We start from the raw sequence: 12,871 nt of genomic DNA, 5'->3' as shown, positions 1-12,871 counted from the left end.
CCGGTACATTAGGGGCCCGGCGACAGCCTCTACCGCTGCGTTTTTTTTCTTAATAGGACGTTACCGGCTGGAGTTACTCCTCCAACCAGTAATGAGCCCTATTTACTTACCGGGAGAGGTAAGGTAACATAAAAAAAAGTGTGGGTCCATTCACACGGAGTAACGCCAGGCGTTTTTTGTGCTTATTTTTACGGCCGTAAAAAGACGTTTCCATTGAGTTCTATAGTAAAATACAGGCGTTAAAATAACGGACGTAAAAATACAGGTGTAAAAACGCCTGTATTTTACTATAGAACTCAATGGAAACGTCTTTTTAGGGCCGTAAAAATAAGCACAAAAAACGCCTCGCGTTACTCTGTGTGAATAGACCCTTACTTACCTCTCTGGGTTCCAGATAGGCTTCAGGCCTACTTTATTGACGTCCCTGATGTCACATGACCGGGGCCTGCATCCCGAGCCATTTGACATCCCGGATGTCATAGAAAATGGCCACTGAGGACTGCAGCAGAGCCGGGGATAGGTAAGCAACAGTGGTGGCATCAACCCTTCCCCCCCAGTCTCCGATTATTATACTCTTGGGTCTCTTGGTTAATATACTCTGACCCCAGAGTATATTAATTGTTCACGGGTGTTCACAATGGGGCGTAATACTGTGTGCAGGTGCCACTATGGGGCGTAATACTGTGTGCAGGGGCCATTATGGGACACAATAGAGCGTGCAGGAATGGGGGGGATTGGGGTTGGACAGTTTCTTTGGTCAAGGGGCCCCCATGTCAAAAGTTCACCACGGGGCCTCGCCATTCCTAGTTACGCCGCTGGTATAGAGCTTGATGTTGTTGTGTGTTACAATACAGATATCGCAGTTGCCAAACCATTGATCGCCCTACGAACAAACATTTATTTTGTGATTTCCACATTGCACATTTTGCGTAATGCGGCCGCTCTCTAATAAAAGTGAATGGCCTGGCCGATCATCTCACCTGTAGACATAATGGACACTTACACTATATGTTATTATATTTTATGTATAAGATTAAAGTTGAGCGATCGGGATTGGACAAAGATCAGATCCCGATTGGCGATCGAGCAAATTTCATGATCGGGATTGGCTGAAAAATGATCGGAAATCAGATCTATAAGATTTATGCTCCTAATATTGATCACTATAATGGAAAAATCCGAAACCAAGTCAAAAATATCATTTATTATTATGGGGTTTCTTACAAGGCCCTGCTGCACTCAGGGGGCCCAGAACATAAGATTTAGAAATATGATTCTCCTCATTTACATTGATAAAACGGTATAGCAAACACAAAACCCACCCAAAAACAAAAAGACAGAACCATGTAAACAGTGACGTGGTCACGGAGCTCACACGAGAGTCACGCCCCTTCAGACAGGGCTCCCCGCCATTGATCTCTATCCATAAAAAGGAGTTGGACAATCCCTTTAAGAGGTGAAGGCTAATAGTTTTTTCAATAATGATATAGGCAACTTTCTTAAAGCCTCCTTTACGCTTTGGTTTCTAAAACTGTACACCACTGGGTTCAGCAGGGGGATGATATACACGTATAATGTGGTTAATATTTTGGCTTCACTTAAAGACATCGATGATGACGGTCTCATGTATAAGAAAAACACCATAACATAGAAAAGACTCACAACGGTCAAGTGGGAACCGCATGTGGAGAAGGTCTTGTACTTGCCCGTCGACGTCCGGATCCTCATTATACTACATAATATTTGTATATAGGAGATGACAGTAAGAATAAAGGATGTCATAACCAACACGACCCCCTGTATGAGTATGACTGTATGGAGGAGTGTCGTATCGTTACACGCCAGATGTATGAGCGCATTCACGTCACAAAAGAAGTGATCGATAAGGTTCAAGCTACAATAGTCCAAGGTTGACGTCACGGAGGCAATAGGAATGGAGGCTACCAATCCGCCCAACCAAGAGCCAATGGCTACGGATTTACAGACCTGTTGGTTCATTATGATAGAGTAATACAGGGGTTTGCAGACGGCTACATAGCGGTCGTATGACATGACGGTCAGTAAAAAATACTCTGTGCTGCCGAACGCGATGAAGAAGTAAAGTTGTAGGATACATTCCACATAGGAAATCCTTCCATTGTTGGTGGCAAAGATAGAAATGAGTTTTGGGCCGGTGACAGAGGTGTAGATGACATCAAGGGTCGAGAGGTTACATAAGAAAAAGTACATGGGGGTAGAAAGGGACGGACTCCATATTATAAGGACAACGAGAACCAGGTTTCCGCATAGGGTCAAGATATAAACACTAAGAAAGTACAAAAACAGAGGAGTCTGGATGTCCGGAAAATCCGAGAAGCCGACAACTAAGAAGTCTATGAGTTTGGTGCTACAATTTATCGAATACATTATATTGTAATTCTGGAGAATTTGCCTGTAAAAACAGATTTAAGGAACCATTTTACCCCTGGGATTCCAGTGGATGGGGAGAACTTGTAGAAAATGTCCTCCAGTCATGTAAGTGGTGGGGCAGGACCTCCTGTTTCATCTAGGTATATGGTAGGGTGAAGCAAGCTATAAAATGAGCCCAAGGAGCCTAAGGGTGGACAAGTGGGTCCACCATTAGATAATCTCCAATTTGGTTAAGTACTCCATCTTCTCCTGAAACTGATTTAATACAACATCTCAACATACCACCAAATCTTTTAAAAGGCTGCAATACACATCACAACCACAGGGTGGCCATACATAGACACATGTAGCCTATCCATCTGTGACACAATATCATAGAAAAACATTGTCTTGAATAGCTAGTTATCATGTGGCACCTATATCTAGATTCTGGATAGGGATGGGTAACCAATTTTTCTAGAACTGGATTCAACCCCAAATTTCCAAAACCTTTGCGGTTTGTGACCCAGGGAATATTATGATCCTCTGCTCCAAAATATAATAAATTGAGGCCAGGGGAAGGGAGGGAAATATCAAATAATAATATAATATCAAATAGTTATACTCACCTCTCCTAGGCATCTGGCAGTCCCCTGTCTTCCTTTTTAGGCCTCTTTCAGCCTCCATCTGATGTCACGTGCCCTGGGGGCATCGCAGAAGTCTATAATTGGGCCTTAGCAGTCACATGTCCAGGCCTCCATACTGACCCTGGCGGGTGATGTCAGACAGAGGCCGGAAGACGACTGCAAAAGATGCTGGAGATCGCTGGACTTTGCAAAGATTCCCAGGAGAGGTGAAGCAAGCTGCGTATTAGCTATAGTCCCTCGCTTTCCCTGGACCTATACTATGGGGTCCAATGAAACTCCTGAGTATAATAATATCAGTTCTGCTTCTATGGGGACAAGTTTGGTAGGAAGTGAACCGGATGGCTGAACCTCACGAATGTTCACAAAATGAATCATTTTAGATTCGCCCATCTCAAAGTCCAGGCAAGAATTTTCATACTGATGACTTGATAGGTCATCTGCGGAGGACTGACACCCGGACCCCGCACAGATCAGCTGTTGTAGATGTCTATGGGTGCAGAAGCTGTTAGTGGATGGGTGGTGCATACAGCGTAGTTCCTATATAGATTATAGGAGCGGCTCAGCATGGCCTAGTGGTGGTTCTGGTGAATTGCAGCGCCATTCCTATTACTTGTATGGAACTGTTACTGCATGCACCACCCTTCCACTGGCAGCTTCCGGCACCCAGATGATCTGTGCAGGGTCCAGGCATTGGATTTGATATGGAGCTGGACAAACTCTTTGCAATATATATGTAGCAGAGCTGAATCTGTCATTTCACTGTGTGCACGGTGCAAAAAAAAAAAAAACGGTGCTAAAAATGTGTTTCAAGCGCAGACCTATGTAATGCCACTAATCGTACATTATTTTCATGACATTTAAGAAGATATAGAGACATAAATCGTCACCATAAGCAAACTCAGCTCTGCTACATCAACAATTACATTAATCTGTTTGCACATATGACAACTCACTCTATTCACCTGAACCAGGGGAATGAACGGGTCCTGAAATGGTTAAAATGAGGAATATCAGAGGACGCCAGGTCAGGGTTATGGCTTCTGCAAGGACGCCATTGTGGGTACAGTATCTCTGGTCCGGTCTCCTATCGGCAGACATTTGGGAAGGATTACCTTGACATTCAGTCCGGTCATGTGCACCATCATATAGACAGAGTATACTGTATATACAGTATACAGAGAGCGACAGCTCCTCTCCGGATGATGGGCGATATTTATAAGACAGGTAACAATTACCATTTACAAGATCTGCTCCCTAGCCGCCCTGTTCACACTAAGTTGTACCCAAGAGAAATCTAAGCGCTCTTATCTCTGTATCGATATTATTCACTACTGTATGTCATAGAACCGAAAATACAGGGCTGAGTCCGGTAAGATTTTACAATTGGGGGAAACATTAACCACTTAAAGGGATTCTATCATTAAAACTCAATTTTTTTGTCCCTAACATGTAGGAATAGCCTTAAGAAAGGCTATTCTTCTCCTACCTTTAGATGTCTTCTCCGGGCCGCCGTTCGGTATAAATCCTGGTTTTTGTCAGTATGCAAATGAGTTCTCTCGCAGCACTGGGGGCGGTCCCAAGCACTCAAACAGCACTGGGGGCATCCCCAATGCTACGAGAGAGCTCTCCAGCGCCGCCTTCATCTTCTTGTAAGAGACTGGATTTACATGGCCTTTATCATATCTTCCAACTTTTGAAGAGCAGAAAGAGGGACAAAATGTGGCAAATTTAGCTCCGCCCACTTTTATGTTGACTCCGCCCATTCTCATTCATTTTTCATGTGTCCCCACACAGTATAATCCTCATACAGTCCCCCGTAAATTATATGACCCCCCACATCTCTGTCCCTAATTTCATGACCCCCTCCATCTCTGCCCCCAGTTTCATGTCCCCCCATCTCTGCCCCCAGTTTCATGTCCCCCATCTCTGTCCAGTTTCATGCCGTTCTCCCCCCCTTTATCTGCTCCCAGTTTCATGGGCCCCCTTCATTATGTTCCACCTCAATGTTTAACACAAAAAAACCCTTATACTCACCTTCCAACGCTCCCCCGCCGCTCTCTCCGCAGTCTCACTAAAGTTATAGGTGCGATGTGACATTATCACATCGCGCTTATGCAACCACTAGTTGGAGTGCAGCGGCAAAGCAAGGAGCTGAGCTGTGACAGCTCCTTACTTTAGTTGTGTATGTATTCAACTCAGATCTGCGTCTGGAGGATGCAGATCTGAGTTGAATATGGGACATACCTCCTGCCGACCCGGACCGCGGGACAGTACACCGAAATCGTGAATGTCCCGTGGAAATTGGGACGGTTGGGAGGTATTCCTTTTTGCATTTCTACCACTATATGGTTACTGTATGGTGATGGTATTATTCAGTCAGTATGTGGTGGAATATGTACTTTTTTAACAGTGTGGTATTATTCAGACACTTTATGGTGGTACTATGTGGTCCTGAGTAGGAGGCTTTATTTGTTGACAATCTGATATTATTCAGTCACTACATGGTGGTAATGTGTGGTTCTGGTGTGGCAGTATTATTGGGTAACAGTATCGTGGCATTGTTTAGTCACTATTTTTTTTTTTTTGTAGAATGGGATGAAATCCACGCAAACATGGGGAGAACATACAAACTCCTTGCAGAGGTTGTTCCTGGCAGGATTTAAACCCAGGACTCCAGCGCTGCAAGGCTGCAGTGCTAACCACTACGCAGGAAGAAACCGCTCTCGGAAAAAGGAAATGAAGGGCTCCCATTGAAGTTAATGGGAGGTGTTTTTTTTAGCCAGATTCTGAGGTGGATTCCGCATCGAAATCTGGTGTGAACCTGGCCTTACTCCTGCTTTTTTGGATTGTTGCTTGTAAGTGTATATCACATTGTCCACAGGGGTGAACCTAGGGTTTGTACCGCCTGAGGCGAACGTCAGAAAGCCGCCCCCCCCCCCGGAGGAGGGGGTCGAGTGGAGGGGGTGGGGCCTAGTGGAGGAGGTAAGGCCAAACGTAGGGGGCGGGGCCGAGTGGAGGGGGCGGGGCGGAATGGAGTGAGCGTTGTTAGCAGGCAGAGAGCAGGCAGGGAGAGGACCTGCTCTCTGCTAAGCGTGAGGGGCGGCCGCTGCAGCAGCGCTGCGTCCACAGGGCCGCCCCAATACACCGCTCGCTTCCCGTGCCGGGCTGCCGAGACAGTGACGCTAAGCCAGTCCAGGACTGGCTTAGGTCAGCAAAAATGCCGCCCTCCCCCAGGGCCCCGGCATAATGCCGCCTGAAGCGGTTGCTTCAGGTCGCCTCATGGGAGGTGTGGCGCTGATTGTCCATCACCATTATCAGATACCACATGGCGTACTATGCAGAAGTTTATATAAAAAGCTATATGTATCTTTTCTATATTATCCATTTTTGCTACGCTAGTTTGATATGTGGTGCACACAAAAAACACCTTTATTCATAGAAAAATAAATGAAAAAATGTAAATTGTGGTTGTTTCTTATCACTAGAAATTCTGTGCAAAAAGACAACTGACTTTGACACGTTAAAGAGATATTATGTCACGTTTGGCACCGGCCTAGAGAGGTTTTCTGGGGCTTAGATATCAATGACCTATCCTTAGGACAGATCATCAATATGTGATCGGTTGGAGTCCAACTCCTAGGATCCCTGCCAATCAGCTGTTCCGATGACATCCTGATACAGGGGCAGGTCAATCCCATTTTAGTAAATGAAGCTGAGCTGTAATATCAAACACAGCCACTACCACACGCATGGCGCTGTGCTTGAAGAGGCTGCCACTGTCACCCAAACACAGTGACCTCTCCAACCAGCTAATGGAGGTGGGTGTCAGACACCCATTGATCACACATTGATAATGACCCGTGCTAAGGAGAGGCAATCAATATATACACCCTGGAAAACTACTTTAAGCCCTGCATTACACAGTGTATGAGTTTTCTCTGGAGTGGTGCTTTAAAGAGGACCTACCATAGCTGCTGGGTCTCTGCTGTGTCATAAAGAGCTGAACTGAAGGGGCAACACGGTGGCTCAGGGGTTAGCACTGTAGCCCTGCAGCGCTGGAGTCCTGGGCTCGAGCCCCACCAGGAATAACATCCGCAAGGAGCTTGTATGCTCTCCCCATGTTGTGTGGATTTCCTCCCGTTCTACAAAGACATACTGATAGGGAAAAAAAAAAAGTACATTGTGATCCCTATATGGGGCTCACAATCTACATAAAAAATAAATAAATAAAGAGCTGAACCGCCGTTTTTTTGATGTTTTGCCTGTTATAAAAATCTGATAAAAAGTGATCAAAACGATAGACATTCCCCCAAATGGTATAACAAAAAAGTAGTTCTCCATCCCACAGAAAACGCCTTATGCATCCTCGTACCCGGAAATATAAAAATGTCATGGGTGTCAGGATAAGGCGACTGCAATAATATTATATTTTTTTTTGCAAAAATTTGAATTTTTTTTAGGGATCACAATGTAAAAAAACCTCTGTAAATATGGCTTCTCTGGAATGGTATCGACTCATAGAATATAGATGATATATCATTTTGGGTGCACAGTGAACACCAAAAAAACAAAGCCCGTAAGAAAGTCCCACAAACACGGTTTTTCTCCAATTCCACCCCATTATGAATTTTTTTTTTTTTTGTCCAGCTTCCCAGTACATTGTACAGAATAATAACTGGTACAATTACAAAGTACAATTTGTCCCACAAACTTTAAGAAATAAAGAAAGTTATAGGTTTGTGATGCTGGGAGACAAAAACAAAAATTCAAAAAAGGTCTGCAGTGGGAAGGGGTTAAATAGGTGTCCTCTGCCGATTCCAGTGCAGTTGGTGCCTGTTAAAGAAATCAGGCACTTGGGGTTGGTGGAGGTGGTCAAAGGTCTTCTTTAAAAATGAGAATACTTGACAAGATTCATTTCAATGAATTTTTGTGAGGTCCAGCCGTCTGGTATAAACCGGAAGTTCTATTATTATACTCTGGGGTCAGAATATAATAAATGGAGGGCAAGGGGAGGTGAGTAACATACATCTATACTCACCTTGCCTCAATTCTCTTTGTGGCGGGTGACATTCTCCCAGTGTCCTCTTTTGGCCTCTGACTGAAGTCACTTTTTGGGTCACCCCCGAGGTCTATGATTAGAGATGAGCGAGTAGTATTTGATCGAATACTACGGTAATCGAAATACTCGTACTCAATCGAGTACCACTCGCTATTCGAATGGAAAAGTTCGATGCAGAACCAGCATTGATTGGCCGAATGCTATACAGTCGGCCAATCAATGTTGGTTCTTCTCCTACCTTTAGAAGTCTTCTCCTTGCAGCTTCCCCGCGGCGTCTTCCGGTTCTGAATTCACTCTGCCAGACATTGGGCCTGGGCAGAGCCGACTATGCATGTGCGCTTGTAGTGCGGGCATGCGTAGTCGGCTCTGCCCAGGCCCGATGCCTGGCAGAGAGAATTCAGAGATGGAAGACGCCGCGGGGATGCTGCAAGGAGAAGACTTCTCGGAGGATCCAGACCGACCCTCACTCGTGGACTTGGTAAGTGTAATTTGATTGAACATTGCCTACTTCTGAAACGAGCATTTTCCCCCCATAGACTATAATAGGGTTCGATATTCGATTAGAGTAGTCGAATATTGAGGGGCTACTCGAAACAAATATCGAATCTCGAACATTTTACTGTTCGCTCATCTCTATCTATGATTAGAGGACAACACAAGGAGAAGAGATGAGGCAAGGTGATTTTAACTGTTTGTTATTTTTACTCACCTCCCTTGGACTTCCACTTATTATACTCTGATGGAACTGCAGAGTATAAGACTGTTTTGTTAATGACAAATCCTAAGTCTTAAGTTCAGATTACACCTTAAATTTTTGGAAAATTTTGGTCAAATCCAGTTCTAATCAGTGAATCAGTTCACTTATATGTAGTCCTATTGAAACCTGTAATTTTCCAAGGTTCGTTCTAACTTGGAGCTAGACTGGCCTGCTGTAGTACCAGTGGAGACTCCAGTCGGCCAAAGACACAATAATGAACTCTCAAAAGTCAATGAGAAGAACCCCATTTAGAGCCTATGACTTGTCATACTCTGATACTGCTAAACCAACGATAATCGTCTTATAATAGTCTTCAAGGCTTGGTTTACATCTTTGTTCCTTAAGCTGTAGACCAGGGGATTCAGCATAGGGATGACATTAGAATAAAGGACACTTATGACTTTGCGTTGATTCTGGGTAAGTGAAGTTCTCGGCATCATATAGAGCGTAAAAATCACTGAATAGAACAGAATGACTGTGGTAAGATGAGAGGTGCAGGTGGAGAAGGCTTTATGTTTCCCACTTAAACACTTTATCTTGGAGACGGTATCAATTATAAAGACATAGGAGACCACCGTGGGCAAGAAGCAGGTGGTCAAGATCAAGGCTCCTTCAAACAATATGATGTTCTGAGTAGAGGCTGTGCTGGTGCAGGAAAGTTCTAGCAATACTGCAATATCACAAAAAAAGTGATTGATGACATTGGAGGAGCAGTAGACATTTTGAGATGTGGTGACGGATATAGGTATACTGGTAAGGAAGCCACCGAGCCAGATGAATGAGCAGGCCACATTACAAAACCTTCTGTTGAGGGCCATTTGATAGTGTAAAGGTCTACAGACGGCCACGTAGCGATCATAAGACATGACTGTGAGAAGGAAGTACTCAACGCAAGTAAAAGCAAGAAAGAAAGTATACTGGATAATACATTCCAAGTAAGACATGGAGCTACTGGCCATGATGAAGATGCATATTAGCTTTGGAGAAGTGACAGACGTGTAGGTGATGTCCAAGATGGCCAAGTTACACAAAAAGAAGTACATGGGGGTCACCAGCAAAGTGCTCGAAGCTATGAGAGAAATGAGCAAGAGGTTGGCGATCAATGTGGTCATATAAGACAAGAGAAAAAACAAAATGAAAGACATCTGTAGAGAAGGAAAATTGGAAAACCCAACAATAATGAAATCCAATTGTGTTGTATGATTGTCGGAGGTCATTTCTTTTTATGGATCATGGGAAAGCAATGGCTTCTTGGTTACAATGATAAGAGACTCGGGTGAAATCCATTGTCTATGAAGAATCCTCTTTGTATGGCCATTATTTTCCTCCATAGATAATTTTCAATTTTTACCATTCTGCAAGGTACGGGATTTACCACAGCAAATGGAACAAACAAAAATGAGATGAATTTGACTTTAAAGGGTATCTAAGATTTTGTAGAAAGTTGCAATATTTGCATGGTCTTGCTGGGAAGTCTGTTCTCTGGCTGTACAAGCCTTCATACATGGTGTCCTATCAGTTTTTCTGCTGTTTATAGACCTATTATTCCACTTTTATTTTATTTATTAAACAACTGGTTTCTACATGTGAAATTCTGCCAGGAGTAACTGTAAAATAGCAAACAAATAGATGAATAAAGAGCAAGAGACCATAATATAGGAGATCAGTGGACACAGGACTGCAAATACAGGACATGATACAGATAAATATATACCTGACATAATGAAAGAGACAATCAAAAGTGCTGTGACTAACCCCTCAAAAATATCACAAGCAGTCAGGGATACAAGTACATAGTAGACTCTTCTACTTATTGTGCAGTGTTCAGGGAAAGCTGTTTGCAGACATGTACAGGGGGTGAGGAGAGACTAGCCTATCTCCTCTCCATTTTCATCTCCTCTTCACTATATAATGAATACAACCAAGGCTAATATTGACACTTTAGTGTGGGAATTCCATATAGAGCCATAAAGAACAGTCCAACCACAGATATAGAATAATAAAATATAGTAATACTTTATTAATTTACACTAAAAAGGTAACATACAATTGTATATAAATATACTGGCAACAATTATAATGGGGGTGTATATAGCCACATGTACCAGATTACCAGTATACTGCATAGAGAGGTGGGTAAATAAAGAAACAATAACACCAATATAAAGGGGACAAGACTCTAATCATATACCAATATCAAACAGTTTCTCATGGTGAAGGAATCACCTTGGTAGTAAACCAACCATAATAACACAGAGAGTTGTCACCACAATAACCTGCACTTATATTGTTAATGTCTCCCACACATACTTAAGCAGTATCAGGAACGCCCGACGCGCGTTTCACCCACAAGTGGGCTTCGTCAGGGGACTTCACTATATGAAAAACCAGCCTCATTTCCATCCACTGACTCTGTTTCCGTCTTCATTTCGAAGATAACTAAAGACAGAACACCCTTAGTAACAGGGACTGATCAGCAACTTAGATAGAGGCAGAAACATTTAGAGAGGTAGAAAATAAAGTGCATTGTTCAGAATCATCTATCTACACACGTGGACAAAATTGTTGGTACCCCTCGTTTAATGAAAGAAAAACCCACAATAGTCACAGAAATAACTTGAATCTGACAAAAGTAATAATAACCAAACTACGTGTTGACAAGACACAAAGCTTCTGGGAGAATGTCTTATGGACAGATGAGACAAAAATCAAACAATCAGCTCTATGTTCACAGACAGAAAAATTAAGGATATCTTGAAAAGAACACTGTCCATACTGTGACACATGGAGGAGGCTCTGTTATGTTCTGGGGCTGCTTTGCTGCATCTGGCAAAGGGAGTCTTGAATCTGTGCAGGGTACAATGTAATCTCAAGACTATCAAGGGATTCTAGAGAGAAATGTGCTGCCCAGTGTCAGAAAGCTTGGTCTCAGTCACAGGTCATGGGTCTTGTAACAGGATAATGACCCAAAACACAAAGCTAAAAACATCCAAGAATGGCCAAGAGGAAAACATTGGACTATTCTAGAGTGGCCTTCTATGAGCCCTGACATAAATCCTATTGAGCATCTTTGGCAGTAGCTGAAACATGCCGTCTGGAAAAGGCCCCTTCAAACCCAAGACAACTGGAGTAGTTTGCTCATAAGGAGGGGCCAAAATACCCGCTGAGAGGTGCAGAAGTCTCATTGACAGTTACAGGAATTGTGTGATTGTAGTGATTGCCTCAAAAGGTTGTGCAACAAAATATTAAGTTACGGGAACCATCATTTCTGTCCAGGCTGTGTCATGAGGTTTATTTTCTTAAACAATTCTGTTGAAGCGAAAAGCAATGTCTGACTTTCATTTGTTCTATCTATCTATCTATCTATCTATCTATCTATCTATCTATCTATCTATCTATCTATCTATCTCCTATCTATCTGACTGTATTTATTATGTACAAATACATACAGTATATATAGTATGTCAATTCTACTATGTAGATATTTAATCTCATTTGATTAATTCGTATATATATCCATAAGATACCTCAGCAATATTGTGAAACAATATACCTAGTACAATGGTGGGGATATGTATCAATAAGACATGCCCAGATCATCCAGACACATGGGTAGAGTACATTATTACGGCATTATTTATTAGTTTGCTGATCTTCAGTAGGTTTGATAGAATTAATTCCTCATAGACTTCACAGGTTTAGTTTATTATCCCATGGGAAAGGAGTTACATTATACAGAGGGGTTGCAGGGTATTATGTTATGTGCCATGTTAGAAAATAAACATCATTTTAATACACGTCATGGGGAGATGGGGAGTAGTTACATGATCTTATACAGTATTTATCTAATATATTTGTTGTATTATGCATGTAATAAAGTTGAAGTATTCTTCCTTAGAACTGTACAATTTGCTGTTTCTCTATTAATATTTATTGATGTGTATAAATAAAATGAAAATTGGGGGTTACCATGTACGCTTGTCAGCAAGCTGCGATCTGGTAAGGTGGTAGAGACTACCC

The 12,871-nt window shown here is 42.7% G+C and overlaps 2 protein-coding genes across 2 annotated transcripts; both read right to left on the bottom strand.

The window, feature by feature from the left end:
* Positions 1-1,449: 1,449 nt before the first annotated feature.
* LOC142202885 (olfactory receptor 1L4-like) lies at positions 1,450-8,105 on the bottom strand. Its single transcript, XM_075273236.1, has 2 exons — positions 8,074-8,105; positions 1,450-2,431 (listed from the first exon to the last, which is right to left on the bottom strand). The coding sequence occupies exons 1-2, from the start codon at positions 8,103-8,105 to the stop codon at positions 1,450-1,452; spliced, it is 1,014 nt and encodes a 337-aa protein (XP_075129337.1).
* A 1,027-nt stretch (positions 8,106-9,132) lies between these two features.
* LOC142202884 (olfactory receptor 8D2-like) lies at positions 9,133-9,963 on the bottom strand. The gene has a single exon (XM_075273235.1). The coding sequence runs from the start codon at positions 9,961-9,963 to the stop codon at positions 9,133-9,135; it is 831 nt and encodes a 276-aa protein (XP_075129336.1).
* Between the last annotated feature and the right edge of the window lie 2,908 nt (positions 9,964-12,871).

Source organism: Leptodactylus fuscus, chromosome 5 (genome assembly GCF_031893055.1).
Source record: "Leptodactylus fuscus isolate aLepFus1 chromosome 5, aLepFus1.hap2, whole genome shotgun sequence".
In the NCBI taxonomy this organism is placed as follows: Eukaryota; Metazoa; Chordata; class Amphibia; order Anura; family Leptodactylidae; genus Leptodactylus; species Leptodactylus fuscus.
This window is presented reverse-complemented; position numbering and strand designations above follow the sequence as displayed.